This window comes from Psilocybe cubensis, chromosome 6 (genome assembly GCF_017499595.1).
Source record: "Psilocybe cubensis strain MGC-MH-2018 chromosome 6, whole genome shotgun sequence".
Classification (NCBI taxonomy): domain Eukaryota; kingdom Fungi; phylum Basidiomycota; class Agaricomycetes; order Agaricales; family Agrocybaceae; genus Psilocybe; species Psilocybe cubensis.
Window position 1 is genome coordinate 3,233,056 of NC_063004.1, and position 22,068 is coordinate 3,255,123.

The 22,068-nt window shown below is 46.7% G+C and overlaps 4 protein-coding genes across 4 annotated transcripts; 2 read left to right on the forward strand and 2 right to left on the reverse strand.

The window, feature by feature from the left end:
* Positions 1 to 731: 731 nt before the first annotated feature.
* JR316_0007503 (uncharacterized protein) lies at positions 732 to 2,388 on the reverse strand (the record flags this gene model as incomplete). Its single annotated transcript, XM_047893244.1, has 10 exons — positions 732 to 815; positions 872 to 1,110; positions 1,163 to 1,184; positions 1,248 to 1,431; positions 1,483 to 1,542; positions 1,612 to 1,732; positions 1,782 to 1,923; positions 1,973 to 2,172; positions 2,229 to 2,328; positions 2,380 to 2,388. 10 exons carry the CDS (start codon positions 2,386 to 2,388, stop codon positions 732 to 734), a joined length of 1,161 nt encoding a protein of 386 aa, XP_047748526.1.
* An 867-nt stretch (positions 2,389 to 3,255) lies between these two features.
* JR316_0007504 (uncharacterized protein) lies at positions 3,256 to 4,177 on the forward strand (the record flags this gene model as incomplete). The annotated part of the gene is made up of 3 exons (XM_047893245.1): positions 3,256 to 3,771; positions 3,823 to 3,915; positions 3,962 to 4,177. The coding sequence occupies 3 exons, from the start codon at positions 3,256 to 3,258 to the stop codon at positions 4,175 to 4,177; spliced, it is 825 nt and encodes a 274-aa protein (XP_047748527.1).
* A 2,928-nt stretch (positions 4,178 to 7,105) lies between these two features.
* On the reverse strand, positions 7,106 to 12,002 carry JR316_0007505 (uncharacterized protein; the record flags this gene model as incomplete). The annotated part of the gene is made up of 9 exons (XM_047893246.1): positions 7,106 to 7,537; positions 7,591 to 8,016; positions 8,071 to 9,078; positions 9,130 to 9,174; positions 9,233 to 9,538; positions 9,598 to 9,639; positions 9,690 to 10,835; positions 10,892 to 10,945; positions 10,974 to 12,002. The coding sequence occupies 9 exons, from the start codon at positions 12,000 to 12,002 to the stop codon at positions 7,106 to 7,108; spliced, it is 4,488 nt and encodes a 1,495-aa protein (XP_047748528.1).
* Positions 12,003 to 12,302: 300 nt separating this feature from the next.
* On the forward strand, positions 12,303 to 16,094 carry JR316_0007506 (Transcription elongation factor SPT5; the record flags this gene model as incomplete). Its single annotated transcript, XM_047893247.1, has 7 exons — positions 12,303 to 12,655; positions 13,329 to 13,381; positions 13,441 to 13,539; positions 13,595 to 13,839; positions 13,896 to 14,885; positions 14,952 to 15,283; positions 15,338 to 16,094. 7 exons carry the CDS (start codon positions 12,303 to 12,305, stop codon positions 16,092 to 16,094), a joined length of 2,829 nt encoding a protein of 942 aa, XP_047748529.1.
* Positions 16,095 to 22,068: the final 5,974 nt, after the last annotated feature.

A 22,068-nucleotide genomic window follows, 5' to 3' on the forward strand; every position in this document is an offset into this window, starting at 1 on the left:
TAACGAATTAATCTAAATCAAATATATCAGATTCTTGCAAATCAGATTTTGCGATACAGATCCGTCCAGAGATATACGTATTACAAACTTCAACTTACCTATGACGAAGTATGATTCAGGACCTGTATCGTGACCGGCTTAACCCCCGCAGATTGAGCAGCGACCAAATAACGTGCGTTTGAGTGGAAGATTATCGTGTTGCTCAGTTGTCGAGACCCTATCGTGTAGATTTCACCCCGACCTTGCCCTTCGACCGCAGATTCACCTGTTCATGGAAGTGAGCCGTGGGCACCGATGTCCTGGAATGATCAGAACGAAAATTTCTGCTTACCTCTCGTGAAAGGGACGCATGCGACGGGCGACGGCTTTTAAACCAGCCTCATTGAACACGATGACCGGTAGCATAGAGCGTAGTTTGACTCGTCAAGTGCGCTGAGTGTGTAACTCTGATTTCGCTGTCATTCTGGACTTTGCTTCGGAGTTCTAGCACCTAAAAAGGGGGTCAAAACCACAATAAGTTACGGTTTGAAGATCACTTAACCTCCTCGCAAATCCTCCTTGCTCACAACTCTATAATGGTATCATTTAAGTATGCCCTGTACCAAACACGCATTACCTTTGAGGTATTTCTAATGCCTGACTTTCAGACCTGATCCCACTAGCTACTCGCAGACATTAAAACCACGTAAAGTTATATACACATTATGAGTGCGCGTAACTACAAATGCTGGCTACAACTCTAAATTTTCTAAATTTCCCTCATTTGCGTTGAGGAGCCCGTAATATTGCGCCTTCGAAGTCAAGAAAGCGAACAACTAAGGTAGACATTGCTATTAGATATAAAAGTTGAGGCCAGATGACGAATTCTTACAGCAAAAAGATATGGTGCCCAGTTAGCGTAAGTGCATGCCATGACAAAAGCAATGAAGGGACCATTGGTTCTGGCATAGTGAAGGAGCGTATTTGCAGGCTGTGTTTGAGTTTCACCGACGCCAACAAAGGGCTGGCTCCGCTTTTCCCACAGATAGATGAAGCCATTAGAAGATGCTGCAATACAGACTTTGCGACTCTCCGCCATGGTTACTGCAATCGCCTGTGTCATGTGAGCCTCTGTGAACATGTTTGAGCGTCAGAAAGCATAAGATACGGCAAAAGATCAAACCTTTTGGACTTGAGGTAAGGGTCTGCAGAACGTAATTATTGGCTACGTCAAAGATATGTACCTTATTAGTGTGGCTACCGCACACCGACAGTTTCGTGCCTTCAATGAAACGGCACTGCTTTATGAAGTATTTGTGGGTGGTCACGGAGTCCCCAACGGCTAGGGTCTGGAGAGGAGACATATCAGGAGTTTGGTAAACATCAAAATTGCCGTTGTTGAGATTGTTGACGATGATAACAGTCTGGTCGCTCGAAATCGCAGCAGATCCGCTACATGAGCTTATCAGTCGAATATAAGGTAAAATATGTTAATATGCGTACATCCCACTGGCGAGTTTTTTGGTCCAGAGCACTTCGCCATTGGAAGCGTCCCGACAACAACTAGCAGAATTAAGAACAGTTAGAACAGTTGAACAGCGTGGTTAATTGATATTACGTTGATAAACATACACGTCACCATTCTCTAGTCCGAAGGACAGCAACTTTTCATTTGTTGACCCGAAGAAGAGGACCGACGTCGGAATACCAGGTCGGTTACTGGGAGCTTCCCAGACGAGATTCGCTGAGCCAGCTACAGGCAATAAATAAATGGTACAGAAGAAACCAGGAATAACCCTTACCGACTGCATCAACAGAATACATCTTAACAGCTCCGGAATGACTGGAAGCAATCAGCCTGCCGTTTATCTTATCAAATACGAGGTTCTCCACGATGTCATTTGGGGTGAACAGCTGGATTACGGTTCCTCTCTCCGTGAAAGGCTACGAGAGAGAATTAGTGACTCGCTAGGATATCCTCTGATTGGCACACCTTAACAGAACGAGAGTCCATTAAAAACATGCTCATACCACCAAAAACATTCCCGACGCATAATACGGTTGAGGGCTCCCTCGAAGGTAATTCGGTATACGCCCACGCTAGGCAACTAACTTGCCCCCACTGCTTGTTCTCGAGGACTTGTTCAGTCCGGAAAGTTTCCGTGTTCCATATAAAAACCTTGTCGCGGTCACCTATTTTGTTGCATCAGATTCTCGTTCCAATAGTGAAAAGCAAAGAAATAGTATACCTGCAGCGACCAAAAATTTTCCATTGCTCGAGAAGAGCAAGTGATCAACGTGTTCAATCCCTGGGTTCTTCAACTCCTTCGCAAGGACGAAAGAGCTATTCTGTTTCAACGGTTAAAGTAAATATTCTACATTTCAAATGTCACGACGTACCAAGTTCATGATGTATAAGTAGGTATAAGTAGACAGATAGGATAGCACTGTGGTGTACGGGCAAATGTGGCAAAATGTTTGATTTGTGGGGTGAAGGTACTTTTATTCAAAGCCTGCCGTGTCTTGTCTTTAAGATTGAGTACGTCGTGTTGCCTTTCAGCTCACCGGAGATATGCCTAGCGCTGGATCCGCCTTTCGACACAAGCGGGTCATCAACGAGACGACAGCGTGTTTGTTTCGTTTATTCTCTCACCCGGGATCCCTTTCACTATCACTATACAATCCGAGCTTTGTTATTTTTCAGTTATGTTTGGGTGGGATGCTTTAGCAGACTTCAGTTTCTCTCACTCTACTAGAAGAAGTAATCTAACTACAGGAGTCGCTGAAACTACGTATTTTTTACAGACTGTCGGGTCGTGGTGGAGGAAGAGCGAACCGTGCGAAAATGCTTGAACGAGAATATTATAGTGCACAGATTTCCATGCCGCTTCGGCAACTCGCCGAAGCGGCATGGAAATCAACACGGTATATCAATGCTGGCGCGCGACCGGACCACCTTTCCGACCTTCTTTGTTCATCTCCTCGTCATGGGGAAACATCGTCTTCCTCGATGAAAGAGTTCTTTCTGTATAATTTGTAATTGTACCCTTTCTGAATCAATAGACCTAATAGATCAGTGTGAAAGCAATCAAGCAGTCCTCCGCAAAAGCCGTTTGACGCGTAAAACACGCCCACAGCGACTTGATAATGCCTGTGTGCTATCGACTGTGCGTATATTTCAAGCCCCTCGCCATCCTACCCTTCTCATATTATCAATTCACCACCAACCTTTCTTAGACGCTCTTTTCTGCCTCCTTTCAACTTACTCGTACGACCATGGAGAACACTACTCGTCAAGCTTCGTCATCAGGTTCCCTGGTGGAACCTGTCCCCATGGCCGTCTCCGAACCCTATATCGGATTTCACCACCCTATGGTAACATCGCATATCAACTTTACACCAGTCTCTCGTTCTGCTCCTCCTGTTCCCAAAACAGCCATGAGGATTAATTGGGAACCAAGGAGGTCTTCCGCTGATTTACCTGACGATAACGACGACCCCTCACTTGCCCCTGCACCTGCTAACCCTTCACAGTCAACTTCCTCGTCTGCCAACTCTCCGAACCCAGACCCTCCGAACCCTGCTGCGACGGCAGGGCCGTCGCAAACCACTTTACCCGCTCAAGGTGTCGCTACCGCAGGGCCCTCGTCTGCGCCAGTAGGCACTTCAAAAGTCATCATTATCCGGAAGCCCCCAGGTGAACCCGGTCGCCCAGGATCGGGTGGTTTTAATTTGGAAGATGTACTTGTGGGCGAGCACGACTGGGCCTTATCGGACGTTGAAACCCTGCAGGTAAGTTTATTTCGTTCGTCCTATATGTCTTTTCTTTACTCTATCACACAGGATTGGCTTCGCAGAGAGGCGACCAAGACTCTCCGGCTCGATGCTAGTTATCGGTCGCAAAACCCGAGACTGATTGAGAGAATATGCAACAAGGTGTGTTCTGGTTTCAGTTCTGCTCAACTTATCTCATGTTTTGCAGGCTATGCGTCCCGAGCACTGGCCTGTTTTGGCTAATTACGACAACTGTTGGCCTGTCAAGAGTGCCCTGAAATTGATCCTCAAATACAAATCTGAAGCCTCGCGACGGGTAGAAGGGCGGAAAATGGCTGTGCGCGTTCGTAAAGCTATCAATAACCAAGAGGGCTCGCATGAATCGTCTAGCGAGGGCGGCAGTGGTAGCGATGAAGAGGCCTGAATTCCCTCCCCCCAACTCTATACCATTGTGCCCTGGCTTGTTATACCTGTCCTTCCTTTATTTGTAATGGTCTCTCCTCTCTACTCTTTTTTTCACGTTCATTTCCACATGCACTATTCATGTCCGACTCTAATCCACGTTCCTTTCCTCCTGCATCTGTTATTGCATACTATTCGGGTTTGAAACTCGTTGACATTGCTTTTCTTTACCCCGTCGCTCGTTTCCTGTACAACCTTTCTTCCCATACCATTATCAAATGTCTTAATGTGGAAATCCCTATGTCTCAATTTTAAAGTCATAGTCGCTCACTGTGAGGATGCACATCGTCTCCGAAAGTTTAATGGAAGTTTTCTGTCAGAAGACAAATTAGACATGAGCTATGATCCGCTTCCGAGCCCATTTTGACAAGTAAGTCTTGAACACATCGAAACCCAAGCTTGATTCTAACTTATCTAGACACGTTTGAACACGCCGGCCGAACTTCAATAACTTATTGTATCTGCCATAACGTTACACTGTGAGTACAACTGTTGTGGAGATAAGATTAGGTAACTACAAGGTAACTAAACTATCCAGGGTCGCTCGAAAGTCACAGGATAAAAGTTGCGATTCTCCCTTCCCCACGACTTTTGTCGTCTGCTACCATCTACAAAACTATGGAATCGGGAGACGGATATTGCGCCAGAAACCACTATCACTTCCCGGACACACAGCGGCAGCAATTGCGGCAATTTCATGTCATCACATCACCCGCTCAATCTGTACCAACCTATTCCCATCTACCTTTTCCAGACGGCGATGGGCACCCTAAATGCCCCAGTTGCACGAAGTCCATGAATAATGCAAATCGAAACCCCCCGTATAACCAACGCTTTACTTATCGATCACACGTATCACTCGCAAATAATGCAAACCGAAGTCCTTTGCCATACAATCAGGTCTCACTCACTCGGCCACCTGAGCTACTCGACGTCACTCTTCCAAGTGATTATCTGAGTATTTTGGTCCGAGTTCAACATCCCACAATTGACCCCGGGGCTTCCTCCACTAATCGATCGAACTTCGAGCCTCATCCGTGCCCGTATATTTGCCAACTTTGTCCCTACCTTCAACAGATCATGTATCAAGAAGGCCCTCCCGAAGATATAGTCGGGATACAAGCAGTACGTTCAGCTTCCGTATAGTTCGCATTGCCTTGTACTTATCAAGAATTTCCCCACAGCGATCACCGATACCCCCTGAGAAAATATCTACCTATTCGGAATTGACACCCCATCTCCAATATATGCAACAACATCAACGTCAACGATCGGAGGAAAGATAATCTCGAGCAAGGGTATTAAGTTCCTGCGCCATGCTTCCTGTTCTAATAATTCATGAGTTTGTAACAATGTCAGAGTCACTGGTTCTATTTAATTTTACCGCGACTTTCTATGAACGAATGCAACCATAAGGGTTTATGTGAAAAAGTCTCCCCATAAGTTGCACCTTCAACTGAAAATAATTCTGTATTGCAGGCAACTTACTTTATTTGAATGTCAGGTCGCGTAGAAGGCGCGTCAGGCCCGCATTAGGGTCACGGACTGTCTCGTGAAGATCTTAATGAATAGTTTAAAGTCCCGAACGTCTATCTCTTTGTTTCGTATGTCCTTTGTGTTTTAAACCTCGAAAGTGTTTAAATAGGCTAAGATCTAATGTGAAGCCAACTCCCACCTCGTTCCACCCATCCACCATCATGGGCATTTTATGCTTCGCTGTCACAACGCTTGTCGTAGGCACCATGTTGGTCGGCATAGGCATTTTAACACACAATGGTTTATGGTTCTTTCTCGCGCTTTTTTCACCCATGACGTTGCTCGCTGTGTTCACTTTTTACGATTATTACACGGTTGTCTACAACCCTTCTCCACACCTTTTAAACCTCAATAATTTGAGCTCACGCCCTGCCCCATTATTGCGCTCCGGACTGCGAAGCGAACGTCGTTATATCGTTTCCATGCCAGTATCTGTCAATACAGTCCGCAGCCTCCTCGACGGTTCTTTCGCTAATTCATATACGCCGACAACTGCCAATATTCTGGAAGCAATCGACCATATTTGGTCGCAAAACGACATAAACATCATGGAGGTATGCAGTTTTTTTACGGCGTGCTACCTTTGAATCTTAAAGTTCTTGCAGAGAATCCATGGACTTCAAAACCCTTGTCGATATCGCTTCCTCCATCGATCGGGCCAAAATATATATCTCGTTACAGACGTCGACCCGTACGGTCCTTCCGCCGAGACCTCGCGATTGGGTCCTCGTGAATTGGAATATTACTAGGACAGGACTCCAACCTGTTCGTATATTTTAACTGCTTGTTCACCGATTCTGTTCTGATTACCTTGTAGTGCGGAATGTGCAAAGGCGTTCCAGCTTGGCAGTAGCATCTCGGTTATTCGTATATCTTCGCACCCAAGTTCCACTCATGCTTCTATTTTTTTTCTTCTTTCCTCAGTCTCATCTCGATACTTAGTCCCGCAATAATGTTTTTCTTGTAAATCATATTTAGTTTTGGCTCTATGAATACTTAGTGCAATAATTTTCCGTTGTGTAAAGTTCACTGCATACGCAAATAGACATCCATTCCTAGGTCGGTTTAATTGTTTTTGCGCGCGACGGAACCCATGGCCAACGCGCGCGATGTTTTGATGCCGATCAAGACTAGAAAGAGCGTTCAAACCTGGAGATGGCATGGAGATGGCCTGAGAAATAATGTTACTCGCTCAGTGACGAAAGAAAATACGCTCATAACAAGAATTAAAGGTAAATTGATCGGAAAACAAACTTTCAAGCTACTGATAACATGGACCACGAAACCGCTATATTAGTCTAAGTAGAAGAATTTTGATATGTAACAATTATGAAAAGTTGCGCGCCACGAAATGTTAGGTATAGATTGCAGGATTCACCTCGTCGTCCTCCCCTGGAAATGGTTGAGCGGCCTGGGGGTCTAGCAATCGTAGTTCAAGGTCGGATAAAGTATTCAACCAGACCGGATTGTAGTAGTTTATGGGGAGTCTAGTTGGGGCAGGCCTCGTACTGTAATTTTGCCCTTGCCTTAACCGCTGACGGACATCAGGTTGACCTCCGGGGCGCCTACCACCATATGCAGTCGTGGCTGGCAAAGCATTATCGGCATCCGTCACGGTGTTCAGTAGCCGTGGATTTCGCCAATATAATATCCTAACGCTTCGGATTCCGCGCTCTTCAGAATCGCTCTCGTCGGAACTCATCCCATCATCTCCTAGCGTCACAATGGTCCGCGCATGATTTGGCATGTTCGCCTGTTGAGCACTATCAACACGGGTCTCATACAGCTGCAAAGTAAAGGCCGTTAGAGCAAGGAATTCGGACTAACTTGATAGCTTACTTTAGTCTGACGACGACGAACCCGCTTAAACCGGTCGCGTCCCTCTTTCTCCATCAACAGTCTATTTCCCGCATCCTGTTCAGTTTCATCCCCCCGTGGCATGGCGTTGGACATGTAATCCCTTAGAGTAGTGAGACGCCGAAGGAAACATTGTTCAATTTCTTCCTCTTGCCCCCGATATTCTGGATATTGTCGCACTAAAGAATCTGCAAAGAGGTTTGCCATGTGACGGTTCCATTGTGTGTTGACTCTGTCAAAATACAACTGGAAAGGTGTCATCGTCGGAGGATCTCGTCGTCGGCGCTCTAAACGATCCACTTCAACCTCGTCGGCGATGTGAATATTATCAAGATCGGAGTAGATTTGGCTGTCACGATGATCTGCAGGGAGATCGAGACATTTGCGCAGATGTAGGCGCACTGCTTGCTAAAAATTCTGGGCTTAAGTAAAGCATTGATATATAGGTAGTAAAAACTATACCGTCAACTGTGTGCGGTCAATTGTACGAGGCCTAGCTGGAGCCTTCTCTTTGAAGGGAGACTTGACTTTCGTAGGCGTCTGACGTACTCTGGGTCCTCTTCCGTTTGCCAAATCATCCCGCAAGCCGTTGACACTGGCAGTCATAGTTTGTATACATTCAATCAGCATGTTATCGGTATTGGGTCGTGGCGAAGGGTGCTGATCATCGTCTGAAGGCATATTGGGAGCCGTAACGGTCGAAGTCGGATGCCTTGGCGTGTTGGCCATCGGAGGAGCCGGCTGAGCAGTGGCAGGAGATTTTGCGCGCTGGGCACTGGCACCAGAGCGTTCTGCGTGCCGAGCTTGATAGGCAGCGAGTTGAGGATTTGTACTGGCACCAGAGCGATTTGCATGACGCACTTGATAGGCAGCGAGTTGAGGATTTGCAGTTGAGGAGTTGGGAGGGACAGATGTGTTAGACGTTCGCACTTCGGAGGCCGAATGTCTTGGCGTGGTTGGCGTGGTAGGCATCGCTGGAACTGTACGATCAACGACAGGACTGACAGTAGGGCGGGTCGCATGACGAGCTTGATAGGCAGCACGGTAAGGATCATTCACCGCAGAGGTAGCAGAGGTAGGCGCTATGGTAGAGTTTGAAGCGGGAAGGCGCCCTAGCCGTTGCATAGCAGCGGCAAAGTATCGCTCTGTTGCTGACTGACCTGTAGGAGGGATAGGGGTCGCGCGGTTAGAATCCCTGCGTCTTTGAGATGGTGGAATTGTGGTATATCTTGTAGGAAAAAAACCCGGAATTATATATCGCCGAGGTGATGCTGATCTTGGAACAGGTCTTTGGTGTGTTGTCCCATCTTCCATATGTTCGTCGTCTGAGTCCAGCGGGGGTGACGAATTGGGAGCTCGAGGCGAATTCCGGAGCGGAGAACTATCTACCATTTCGTCATCTTCATCCCTCGAGGCTTCATTTTGAGGAGGATTTGACGGTGGAACAGCTGATTGTCCGCGCTGGGCAATCTAAGATACCTCGTTAGGATCAACAAGATCACCACATACATTATTGCGTACTCGTGAATGTATAGAAAACCCGGCATTGCGCTTGTTGATCCCAATCTAGAAGACATCGAGGTAAATTATTAGGTACTACGTACGAATGGATTGTTTAACATACCAGCCTCCGCCGGGCATCCAACCTCCTAATTTCCGTTGGTTCATAATCATCCTCAGTATTGTGAGTTCTGTTCTTCATAACTGAATTAATGCGAGCCTGCAAAACCTTGGAGGTGTGATCAGAATCGAAGATTGACAAGGAGGGGAACAGATTTACTTCATTCTTAATTCGTTCGTTCTTTAATATGTCCTCCAACGCACTTGTCGTGTTACCGAATTCGGTATTGCTTGATTCCAGCTCGTTCAAGCGACCTTGATTTGCCTGACATTGTTGTGCCAGATTGGAAACTTGGAGACGCAGGCTGGACTAATAATGATACCTTATCAGTCGGATTTGTTGAGGCATAGGCTAAACTAGAATCCTACCACCGTATCCTCGTAAGTGGCCTTCATTTGATTCATCTCGGCCTGTGCTCTGTATCAGCAACAATGCCATGATTAAAGATTGACAGACAAACCATTCGGTTAGTTTGCTCTGCTTTCAGAGCGTTCTCGGCGTCCGCTGATTTTTGTTGATGGAGATCCATTTGGGACTTGAGATCGCGTTCGAGCGCATGATACTGTTTCTGCGACTCCTCTCGCTGGTTTTGTAATTGTGCTGTAAGGCGGGTTATCTCGTTTGACGCAACACGCAACCGTTCATTGAGGCCCGTGATAGTTTGTTGATCTTCCACACGTGTCGTGTTTGCGCGCTCTAGCTGTTGTTGGAGAGCATTGATTTGGTCCTGTGCGTGTGCTGCACTTTGCGATGTGTTGAGATTTGCAATTGTCGAATTCGCGTCCCGGAGCTGTTGCTGAAGAGAGTTAATTTGTTCCTGTGCAAGGGCCGCCGTATTTTGTGAGGCACTTAAACTTTCAATCCTCGAATTTGCTGCCTGGAGCTGCTGCTGTAACGTTGCTGCTGCACGTTGCGATGCGTTGAGATTTTCAATTGTCGAATTCGCGTCCCGGAGCTGTTGCTGAAGAGAGTTAATTTGTTCCTGTGCAAGGGCCGCCGTATTTTGTGAGGCACTTAAATCTTCAATCCTCGAATTTGCTTGCTGGAGCTGCTGCTGTAACGTTGCTGCTGCACGTTGCGATGCGTTGAGATTTTCAATTGTCGAATTCGCGTCCCGGAGCTGTTGCTGAAGAGAGCTAATTTGTTCCTGTGCAAGGGCCGCTGTATTTTGTGAGGCACTTAAATCTTCAATCCTCGAATTTGCTTGCTGGAGCTGCCGCTGTAACGTACTGACTTCGCTGGATTTCTCTTGCTGCAGACGAGCGATGTCGTTTTCTAAATCTGAGATTTGTGCGAAGAGTTGTTGACCTCGCGAAGCAACCGCAGCTTCGAGATCGGCATTCGTTTTCTCGTGACGCTCCTGAGCTTCAAGACGCTGGCGGTCGTATGCTTTAGATAAGGACTCTGCACGCCGAAGTTTGATCAACGCTGACGAGAGGTCGCCTTGTTGAGTTTTAACAGTTTCTTCAAGCCCTTTGGAGCTCTCCTTCTCCGTCCGCATTGCCTTCGACAGCTTGGTATACTGCGAACGTACAGCCTCTACCTCCTTTTTGCTCCTTTCTGCTTTCTTTTCAGCATTTTTGATGGCATTCTTCGACTTAGTTAGCTGTACGATGGTGGTAAATACGCAAATCTTGCAACATAGGAAATAAATTAACATACTTCCGCTCGTTCATCATCAATGATTTTCTTGAGCACCTCTTCCCTCTGCTTGATCTAAAAAAGCAATGAATACATAAATGACAAGAAAAGTAGATTTTGGGTAACGTGCCTGTTGCTTGCTCAGCTCTGCGATGTCGACGTCTTTCTGTTCGATGACTTGGACTTTGGTGGTATGGTCTTCCGGTGCAGCTCGTCGTTTCTTCGCCTTAGACTGGTTAGACTGGTTCGGATCACTTCTAGTGAAATTGAACAAATTTCCAGACAAAACGGGTATAAAAAACCGTGGAAATGTAGAGGTGCTACTGGGATTTGACGACGTAGGTAGTGTAGGATCAATGTCCATAGACGTTTCAGGGTTCGGAGGAGGATTAGTGTTGGCGGAAGACTCGTTCTGTCGGAAATGTCCAGGAAAAAGCACGTCGGAAGACCCAATCCGTGGGATATGTCCAGCGGATGGCCGAGAGACACTATTCGCAATGGAGGATCCTTGGGCACCCCGAACATCTGTAGCAAACCGGAAAGGCGCCTGATCGATCGAACTAGCGCCGTTGGTGGGCTGAGAAACAGAGGGAGCAACACGATCTGGGACGGAAGATCCTTGGGCTCCCTGGTCATCTGCAGCAAGCCGGGGTGGTAAGAGAGTAACCGCATTTACAGGAGCTTGATTGGTCAAACTAGCGCCATTGCTGGGCTGAGAAACAGAGGGAGCAACACGATTTGGGACTGAAGATCCTTGGGCTCCCTGGTCATCTGCAGCAAGCCGGGGTGGTAAGAGAATAACCGCATTTACAGGAACCTGATTGGTCAAACTAGCGCCATTGGTGGGCTGAGAAACAGAGGGAGCAATGGAGGCTGTACGTGCACCGTGTTCATCTGCGGCAGGTCCGGGTGGAGGAATTGGAAAAGAAACCGCTACATTAGAAGGCGTAGCGTTGGACAAAGTAGCTCCAGCTCCTCCTTGTTCTACTTGTTCTAGACGTTCCGTCGGGTAATCAGGTGATGTGTCCATTGAGGAGGGTTCTTGATCAGTGGAAGATCCAGTTGCCGAAGGAGTAAGTAAGGCCACGATCCTCTCCTTGAGGGGCAACGTTTCCCGTCGGGTGGACGACATGGGTATGATACTGAGGATGCCTGCCTTCCCGAGGTCACCTTTTGTACACTCAGATGGGGGCTCTTTATTCAAAAACTCTTTGTGAATACCGGGAATAAGGAAACAAAGAGGGACTCACCTAAAAGATAGCAGCCAAACCGTATTCGCGCCTCATACTTTCCTCCCTAATTACCGCCACATCCACCTCCATACTTTTTCGCCGACATGGTATCATCGTTGATGACCTTCCGGTCGACTACAAGGGTGAGATGAAATCGAAGTTTATATGAATAACGACTCACTTCGACCAAGGATCTCCATATGACCCTTAATGCCAGATATTATGCGGTCGATGCAAACCGTGCTGTAACGAAGAAAATACACACTCTTGCAAACGCGAGCGGGAGGAGTCCTAGACTGGACTTATTGATGGGCGGGAAATCGCTGCAGCCACACATACATGACGGCGTGGTGTCGATCGTTAACAAAGGGCGGACTACACGCTTTCATATCTTCGTTAAGAATCACAAGTTTCTGCCTCGCAACAAATCTCTTAGACGCTGGGGAAATGCACGATGGAGAGGGGATGTCGTCGTGTTCCGCAAAGGTCTAAGTCTGGACCTCGTCAATTTCACCATACGGGATGGGAAGTTGGCTGACCACGCAGTGAAGAGGTGAGCTGGCGATACTGAGAGTATAGAAGAACGCTAACAGTACCTAGGTTTGTGGAAACTGTTCGCCAACAGCCAAGGTTCCGCATCCCAAAGGACCTCTCCTTCACAATGCCCTGAGCGACTTCTGCTCTATCTGAGCGTCTTCTGCTCTGTTTCCTGTTTTTTCTGTTTCCTGTCTTATTTTGGCGGTTCTCCATCGTTCCGACTTTCGTTCGTTTGTAAACTAATTTGTACACATATTTACGATCTACTGTAAATATATTTACTACTACTTACGCACTGAGCGACATGGTGTGTTATGGGTGGAAAGAGAACGAAACCGTGAGAAAATGCCGACCACGCCATGATGAACCCCCGGAATTTTCAAGCCGCGTTGCCGAGGAGAATACCGCACGCGATAATCGGCTTGAGCGGCTTGAAATTCCGAGGGGTACATATTGAGCTACTCAACATATTCTCACGCTTTCTCTTTTCCTCAACGTTAACGACAGCCTTGAGTAGCAGAACCATAGGTACGTTTTTAAACAATGTTGGTATGAAGTTAGCTAGAGGTGATGTACGTGAATAACAAAAAAAACAAAAATACATGAGTTGAACGAGTCTCCACCTACGAGCACAATAAGAAAATATGATGCGATCGTGTCTTAATAACGACCAGCTGATGACCACACAGCACAAGCAGTGTAGCGCAGACCAGAGTGTTTCGCGAAAATCGCAATGAAGAAGGTATGTCATGATTCCTTGATATCTTAATCCGTTTAGGTTAGTAACATTATTACAGATAGATCCCAGAATCCGCCAGTTCCTGGACACCGAAGCTCAAGTTGACGACGAAATTTCTGAGGAAGACGAACAGACGGGATCCGGAGAAATAGATAGAGAAGGTGAATATTATACTTCAAACACATTTACCCTACTAATATAACCCTTGCCATTGAGATGGATTCATCGACGATGATACACCCCCGGATGTTGGGCATTCCGTTCTACCGACCCAGTTATCAGTTCATAGGCATACCGAGGGAGCATTAGAGCGCTTGATTTCGCGCATCGAGTCCAGAATCAATGCCGCGGGAGATGGGGGATTCGCCATTCCTGAAGATCCAGACGATACACTCCATGACAATGGTTTGTTGTACATACCTAGGGCGGATGATTATCCACTGTGGCGGGTTGAATGTAGAGTGCGTACCCTACCGTTATTGACACTGGGCGTTCTAAACTGAATGGATCTTCGCAGGTTGGTATTGAAGAACAGGCTGTGATGTCTCTGCTCAGCACAGTCTCGGAAGTACATCAGGTTCGTTCCGCATTCACTCGAGGATCAACACAGGGCAGTATCTATATCGAATGTAAAATGAACCAAGCCCTCGTCGACCTTCTTCTACGGACACCAGGTGTACTGCGTAACGGCTTGGGTATCAAACGACAGCTCATCGACTCTTCAGAGTATAGTCAAGTGCTTGGGATGAGGGATGGTCCCGTGGACGTCGGTGCATGGGTAGTCATCAAGAAAGGCTTGTACAAGGGAGACGTTGGCGTGGTTTCACAAAAAAGTTTTCAACATGCCCGTATTCTCCTCATTCCTCGGCTACATACGACCCCACAGAACCCCCTCAAGCGAAAATCATCGACTGTTAAGCCGGCTGCTAAGCTCTTCGATCCGGATCACTTTCGACAGCTTTTCCCAACCGACGTGCAGAGCCGTGGGCCTGATTGCTACTGCTTTCGCGATATGGACTTCGAACAAGGGCTTCTGGCCCAAAATTTGGACCACCGTTCATTCACAGTTAACGTCAAGGACATACCCCATGACTTCTACACCATGTTTAGAATGAGCCAACACCCAGCAGTTAATCGCTCGCATATGCCACGCCCGCGCGAATGGACTTTGAAAGAAGGCGACGCGGTTCTCATTTGCAGCACCCCTTCAACCTCTACGTCGTTTTTTGCCCCAGCTATCTTGAAGGTTATGGATACCTACTATGCGGAAGTCCTCGAAATAGGGACACACGGTGTACCTCTAGCCGACAACCCAACAAAACGTGTGCCGTGGCAAGAAATCAGGAAGGATGTTAAAATCGGACAACATGTTTGTGTACGGGGTGGACATCATACTGGCAAGACAGGCTGGGTAGTTGCTCTCAAAGATGATCGAGTTCATTTTGTCAGCAAGAAGTTTGAAGGTGAAATACCTACTTATTTTAGGGATGGTGACGAGGTCATTGAAGTGAGGTCTCCATTTTGTTATTCGTTCTACTTTTGCAACTCTATTGGCTTACTTATCTCTTGACAGTCAACAGAGGTTTTTGTCAACTTTGTAGACATTGCAAAGGAGCCCGTCGTGCTGCACCACAAGCACGAGCCAGAACAAACTGCCATAATCCCTTATGTGCGCCAGCCAGAATCTGGTCCCCTTCCCAAGACGCCTCCACATCCATGGTGTGGAGTAAAAGTGAAGATATCTAAGCAGCACCATCCTCGAAAAGGCGAATACGGAGTAATTCAGGATGTCAAGGAAAATCTCGATGACAATACTATAACGTTGCACATGCAGTTGACGCGATACGACCCGAATGCCCCATTTCACAGAATATCAGTCCGTTACGACGACGTCGTTGAATTTGCGTAAGCGCATTCCATCTCACACAGGTCATGCAACACTCATTATTTTCAACGTAGATCTTCTCTTGAGCTCGTCCTGTTCCTTGATCCCGGTGAGGGTCATATTCGACCTACCCCAACGCAAACTTTGTCTACGCCGCAACCCGAGCAAGGTCATGATACATCCGCCCATCACCCTTATCTGATGGAGAGGCCGTCTGGTAGTGCAACGCCCCTTCCGACACCAGCACCAAATAATTTGTCTTCTCCACCTAGTCCAGCTTGGGACCCCTCTTCGAGAACTCCGTTATCTGATTCCGTGGCGTCTGATCCATTGTGGATGCCTCCAGCACCACCCCCACATGTCCTCTTGAACCCAAAACTCGTGGGAGTTAAACTGAATGCTGTAGTTGACGGCGGAGATTTTTCTAAGCAGCTAATTGCAGTGTCTATCGAGCTTCATGGCAACGAGGTTGTTCTCCGACATAAAAAATATCACACATGGATTTCATTAGAACCCCGTTGGGTCACCCCTAAATACCCTCATCCAATTCACGACAACAACCTTCTCGTCGTCATAAAAGGAGATCACAGCGGCAAATACGTTCGTCGCATTCATCACCGACTAGATCAGCTAACCAAGAAAATCAACATTATTCTATCCGTTGTGGCCAGGACCGTCGGCTCGCCTGATTCCTTAACTGGCGAGCAATTGGAACTCGATCCGCAGTTTCTTTGTACTGTTCCCGAAACAAAGAAAGAAAGAGAATTGAACTGGCGTGTCATGAATACAACGCGAGCTATGCATAATCGCGGACCTAGTCAAAATCAGTAGTGCAATGTAACTAGTCCATCGTGTACCAACTTTTTGCGGATTTTATGTCTCTTAATTTGCGTACGTATTTCTTGGGTGTTTTTTCGGTGTTTTTTTTGTGTAGCGACATGTGCCAAATTTAATAAAGGCAAAGATGTTTATCATCAAGTACATGCGCAAAGGCCCAAATGGGCGTGTCGTTAAACAAAGGCAAGGTATATACATATAACACACGACGCGATACGGGCAGTTAGTTTTCCTCCACCAATTCTACTCATGTCGAACCGCAGGACAAGAAAAACAATCCACGATGCCTTGAGGAACAGGCAGAGTCGCACCACCAATATCAATCATCATCAAGATGCGTCACCTGCGCCAGGGCGTAATTCTGCAGAAACCTTGGACGTAAGTTTCGATTTGGTGCTTAGAGCGATGACTGACTGAGATTATCTCTCAGCTCGACGAGCTGCGGCCCTTTGGAAACGCGTTGACCCAAAGCGAGGTGGGTTACGGCTGCCTGTATATTTTCTGCATGATTTGGCAAGATGTTAACGCGAATGGCAGGATCTGAATATCATTTCAATCCGCAATACTAATCGCCGAAGCCACAGAAATCTCCATTTACTCCCAGACAAAGCCAATCCTAGTCCCCGACGCCAAAGAAGCGTCCATGTGATGCCAGACAGAGCCAGGACGCCCCAAATTGCTTTGGAGCACTCCGACATCAGCCTTGTATTTTAATTTCGATTGTCTTTCATACGGCAAAACCTGACACGGTTCTTAGCCCGATGATGCACCTATGGATAGTATCAGACCAGTAAGCATACATTGTTGTTGTCCTTAAACGATCTCACATTTTTCGCGCCACAACCAGGATGTTCTTTCTGCTGTCGTCCCCGAGATGGTTAACCATACCCGCGAACCTGACGGAAATGTAAATCATGTCCGCATCCGTGAGCTGGAGGTAGAACTAGTAAAATGTCAAGAGCAGCTAGCGAGAGCTTCGGATCGAAACAATGAATTGGAATCAACGCTGATAGAAAATCAACGCACATTACAGAATCTTTCTGACACAATTACTGTAGTAAGTTGTATTTGTCCTAGTTCAACATCATACCTTCCTAACATCTGGGAACATTTGAAAGCATAAGAATAATGAAGATAACTTGCAAAAGCTGAATGACTCTTTGGGTGACAAACTGTCGGAACGGGAGAAAACAAACGGCGAACTTGAGTCGGTTCGTCATTATATTTAACATATTACCGTATAAAGTTGACCAAGTTGACGGACTACCTTTGCAGAGGAACAAAGTGTTAACGAGTAGGGCAGAACTATTGACTACAAGAGTAAAGGAATTCAAGAACGAAAACACGCGTCTTCAAAAGGTAAGGTTTCCATCTTGTCATTCAGGCAGTGTGCTACTAATATCAAGACTGCAGTCAATCGATAACATGGAGGCGAAAGTCGAAGAACGGGAATATCTTGACATTTATATAAAGGTGTGTTTGATTCTTAAATTCCAGTTGTATCCTTACACAAGCGTTCAAACTTTAGAATCTCCGCCATTGTTATGAGAAATGTCAATCTGACTTGAAAAAATCGCATGCAGTGAGTCATGTCGAAATATTTTATGTGCTCTCTGAATGTTTCATAGGAGTCAGCCGAGCTGCAGCGTCAAGTTGAAGCACTTCGCAAGTTATGCGATGTCGTCGTCCAAAATACGACTTGCCCAATATGCACTTGCCACATAGATATGCCGGTAATGTATGTTTTTCCAGCGAATCATTGCAATACCGAAGATAATGCTCATTACTAATATCTAAAACAGGTTGACTTGCGGTCACTTTTTTTGTTCGAGCTGCCTTGAAGCATGGGACAATAAGAAGGGATGGAAGGGGGGCTGCCCATATTGCCGCATGGACATTAGCCGAAGGATTACTGCACTGCCAGTTTTCAACCAAATTCTGGACGCGGTTCCAGTCGAATACCGATCTTAACGATTTTTATATATTGTGAAATGGATATCATGCGTGCTTCTCCTTCCCGAGAAGCTATTTCTTAATACTCCCGATCTCTGTGACTATAAAGTAGCATCAATTTTGGTACTAGACGTTATCATACCATCATGCCCCCTGCAATAGGCGATCGACTCTGCATATGTAAAGTCCACGGGTGCTACGATAATGTGGACCCAGGAACTAATCGAAGGGGGAAATTACTTAAACCCAGGGACTTCAGAGCACATCAGCGACGCCAACAAGAAGAAGACCTAAAGCAACAGCAACGCGCCTTGGATGTACAATCAAAAACTCTCGCTAAGCATGATCAAGCCATTGAAGAAGCGTTGAGTCGTCTATCACTGTCGGACCCTCAATCAATTCCATCGTTCACATCCCAATTATCTGATTCCGATTCTCGCTTCGAAACGAAAAAGAGAGTGGCAGCTCAGCTTGGTGGCCTGTTGGATGAAACAGACGTACACAAACGAGGGATAGAAGCTCTGCAAGTTAATCCCGGACCTCTCACCGACTCTGCATTACTTGGAGGACTGGATAAGTGCTCCTCAGCATATGGATTCATCGAAAGATCTGCGACAGTGCTGGCCACAGCCAAACATTCGGCGATCCGAAAGGATCCTTCTATCAAAACACTCATCGATAATGCGCAAATGCAGCTCGGCCTACTTCAGCATGATCTCAAGCGAATCGAAACTCTCTATAGGAAGGAGTTTGGGAAACGCGAAACAGTTGCCGCCTCGACTCCTATGTACAATTCAGGTAACCGAAAGTTCATTCGATATGGTTCTAGGCTAATATTTATGGAAAAGGACGACATTTTAAGCCCATCCTGGAATCCGCAACTACCATCTTGCAGTTGGTTGCATTCATGGTCGTGTCGGTCCAAGTTATTTTTGGCGTTCCTCGACGGGGTTGCCATTGGATTTTTCAAATTTCCGAATTTATCATTGAACAAACAGCCTTCAGTGCCTTGGGCTCTTCCAGTCACTCTACCCTTCCGAACAAAATCAAACTTCTCCTCTCCAAATTCCCTCGCGACGTTCGTACGGCGACGAGCTACTTCAATATCGATGCGGAAAGCACTGTTTATGCAGCATGCCCCAAGTGTCACGAAATTTATCCGCCAAAATTGGAGTCTGGCGTTCCCATATACCCAGAGAAGTGTCGTGCACGTAGAAGGCCTCACAAGCAAGGTGGCCCTGTCAGGTCCTGCAGAGAATTGCTAGTTCGCCCAAAACAGTTTGGGAAAGCCACCATTAACGCTCCAATAAAGCCATACATTGCCTTCAGCTTCCATGACTGGATGGCCAATCTCTTATCACGCCGCAATTATGAGAAGACGATGGATTCAGCATGGGATAGAATGCAAGAAAACGAAGGCGATATCGAGGATATTTTCCAGGCGACATGCATCAAAAACTTCAAAGGACACGACAAAAGGACGCATTTCGGCAAAATCGGCGACAAGGACTCCGGGAGATACTTATTTTCTCTTGGATTCGATTTCTTCAACCCTCTGAGGAACTTGGCAGCTGGGAAAAAGGTGTCAATTGGCGTCATCGCGCTGATATGTCTCAATCTTCCTATCGATATCCGCTACAAACCTGAGAATATATTCCTAGCGGGTATTATCCCTGGCCCTTCTGAGCCAAGTCTGGACGCCCTTAACCCGTACTTGCGGCCTTTGGTCGACGCACTACTGCTATTCTGGGATGGAGTTCGCTTTTCAAAGACGGCTCTTTACGAGCTTGGGCGATGTATATATTGCGCTATCATTGCTATTATCGCCGATCTTCCTGCTGCTCGAAAAATCGGAGGTTTTTCCTCACATAGTCACGAATTCTTCTGTTCAGTTTGTACTTGCAGCAAAACCAAGAACACTTACAACGACATCGACTATACGACCTGGACATGGCGCACCAACGAGTCCTGTAGAAATCGTTCGGAAAAATATCGCAATGCACAAACTCAGGACCTGGCGGATAGATCCTTTGACTTGTCAGGACTTCGCTCCTCGGAGTTGCTTCGTTTGCCGTACTACGACGCAACCAAGCATCTTCCCATAGATCCAATGCACAACCTATTTTTGGGTTTGGTAAAGGAACACTTCCAAAATATCTTGGGATGCAAGAAGATTCCGATGGGTGGTCTTCCCGAATCTGCGGCCCATGCAGGCCGTCTATTTGCTCACGATGCCAATAATTTGGACCCCGATCGCTTCAACGTCCAGCAAAAAGCGAGCATCAGACGCTTGGAAGGATGGCTTAAGGAGCCCTTTCTCCATGGATCGGACCTACAGTCAACGATTGACAAACATGCCAAACATTGGGCTGGGAAGGGATGCCACCTGGTCTCCTTGATCTACATTGGCAGAGGACTTGGATGCATCCCGAGCACTGTTACCGAGAACGGGAGGGATTCCCGTGATCCTGATAAGAGGTATCACAAGCCGGAGCTGGCAAAACTAATAGTGGAATGGGTTCGTTGCACGCCTTTTCTCAAGATCATAAATCTGATCAATTTTACCGTTGTCTTCGCTTTTTCCTTAGCGATCAAGACAGCCAATAGTACTACCGGCCTCCGTCACCTCTCCTGGACTAGCCGGCAGGCAGGGATATATATTGACCTCGCAGGAAATGGACGAATTGCGACGAGATATCAGCGCGATAGTGCAACCATCATGGGCAACCACTATTCCTATATCAATCTCTTCCTCTGGACCGAAGTTAAAGTCGGATCAATGGCGAGCGGCGGGATCTGTTTACCTCCCAATTACTCTCATACGCTTATGGTCCTCAGATGGGACAGACACTACCAGCCAGGAACGTCGAGATCTCCTCAACATGACGATGGAGTTATTCCAAGCCGTCTCCGTCATCACTTCGCGGACAACCTCTGCTGCACATGAAAGGTTGTATCTTGGGCATATGCTCACGTACCGTCAAAATTTGGCACGTTTATTTCCTGACTACAATTGCCATCCCAATCACCACATGGCAATGCATCTTGGGGAATTCCTTGCGGCGTATGGGCCTGTTCATGGATGGTGGACGTTCCCTTTCGAGCGTATGATTGGGACACTGCAACAAATACATACTAATTACCATCCTGGTAAGCCGTCAATCATAGAACTCTCATGCTCTACCTAACAATACGTGATAGGCGAGTATGAGGCTACGATTGGAGAATCGTGGCATAGAAGAAGCAATCTTAGGGCACTGTTTTCCAAGGTCACCTGCCCTCCTATCATTGCCAAGTGCGCTTCAATGTTCGAGAGCATCGTCCAACCTCAGAATCAAAATTTCCTTGCAAACTACGCTACGGACAAGGTGCAGGCGGTTGGAACCGACGATCAAGATACAGATATCATCCTTGACAATAACCTGTATCGCGACAGACTGGAGGTTGAACTTCCCGACAACATTCTCAATGCATTTACAAACTTCTTCCAAGGCAGCGCTGAGCTGGTATCTACTCGTCATATTCGTGCAAACTTAATAAATCGATATACATCGGGCCGCATTTCATACACCAGTTCTTCCATCCATGAAGGAAACAGTCAGATTCTGACACCCTCGGGTCCGTATTGCATCCAGAACATTGTAGTGTTCCGCAAGCCACTTCTATACGACGATGTCTGGCTTGTCGCAAAACCATTTCGCGCTGCAAAAATCAAGGTCGACCCCTATATGCGGTATCAACATCTTAGAGCAAAAATATGGAGCAACGAATTGGAGGAATTCATTGAGGTCATTCCCTTGTCTATGGTTGATACTCATTTTTCCAAGTGCGTCATTCAATGGGAAGGGAAAGAAGTTGCCGTTTGTGTAAGTTTATCTCGAGTTGTATCCGTTTAATAGATTTGTATGTACGATTACGATTTTACGACCTTTACGTGAGATCAGATCTACCCATAACTTACACTGCAACAGCTCGCTTTAATTCACTCACTGGTCGCGTAGGAGGCGCGTCAGAC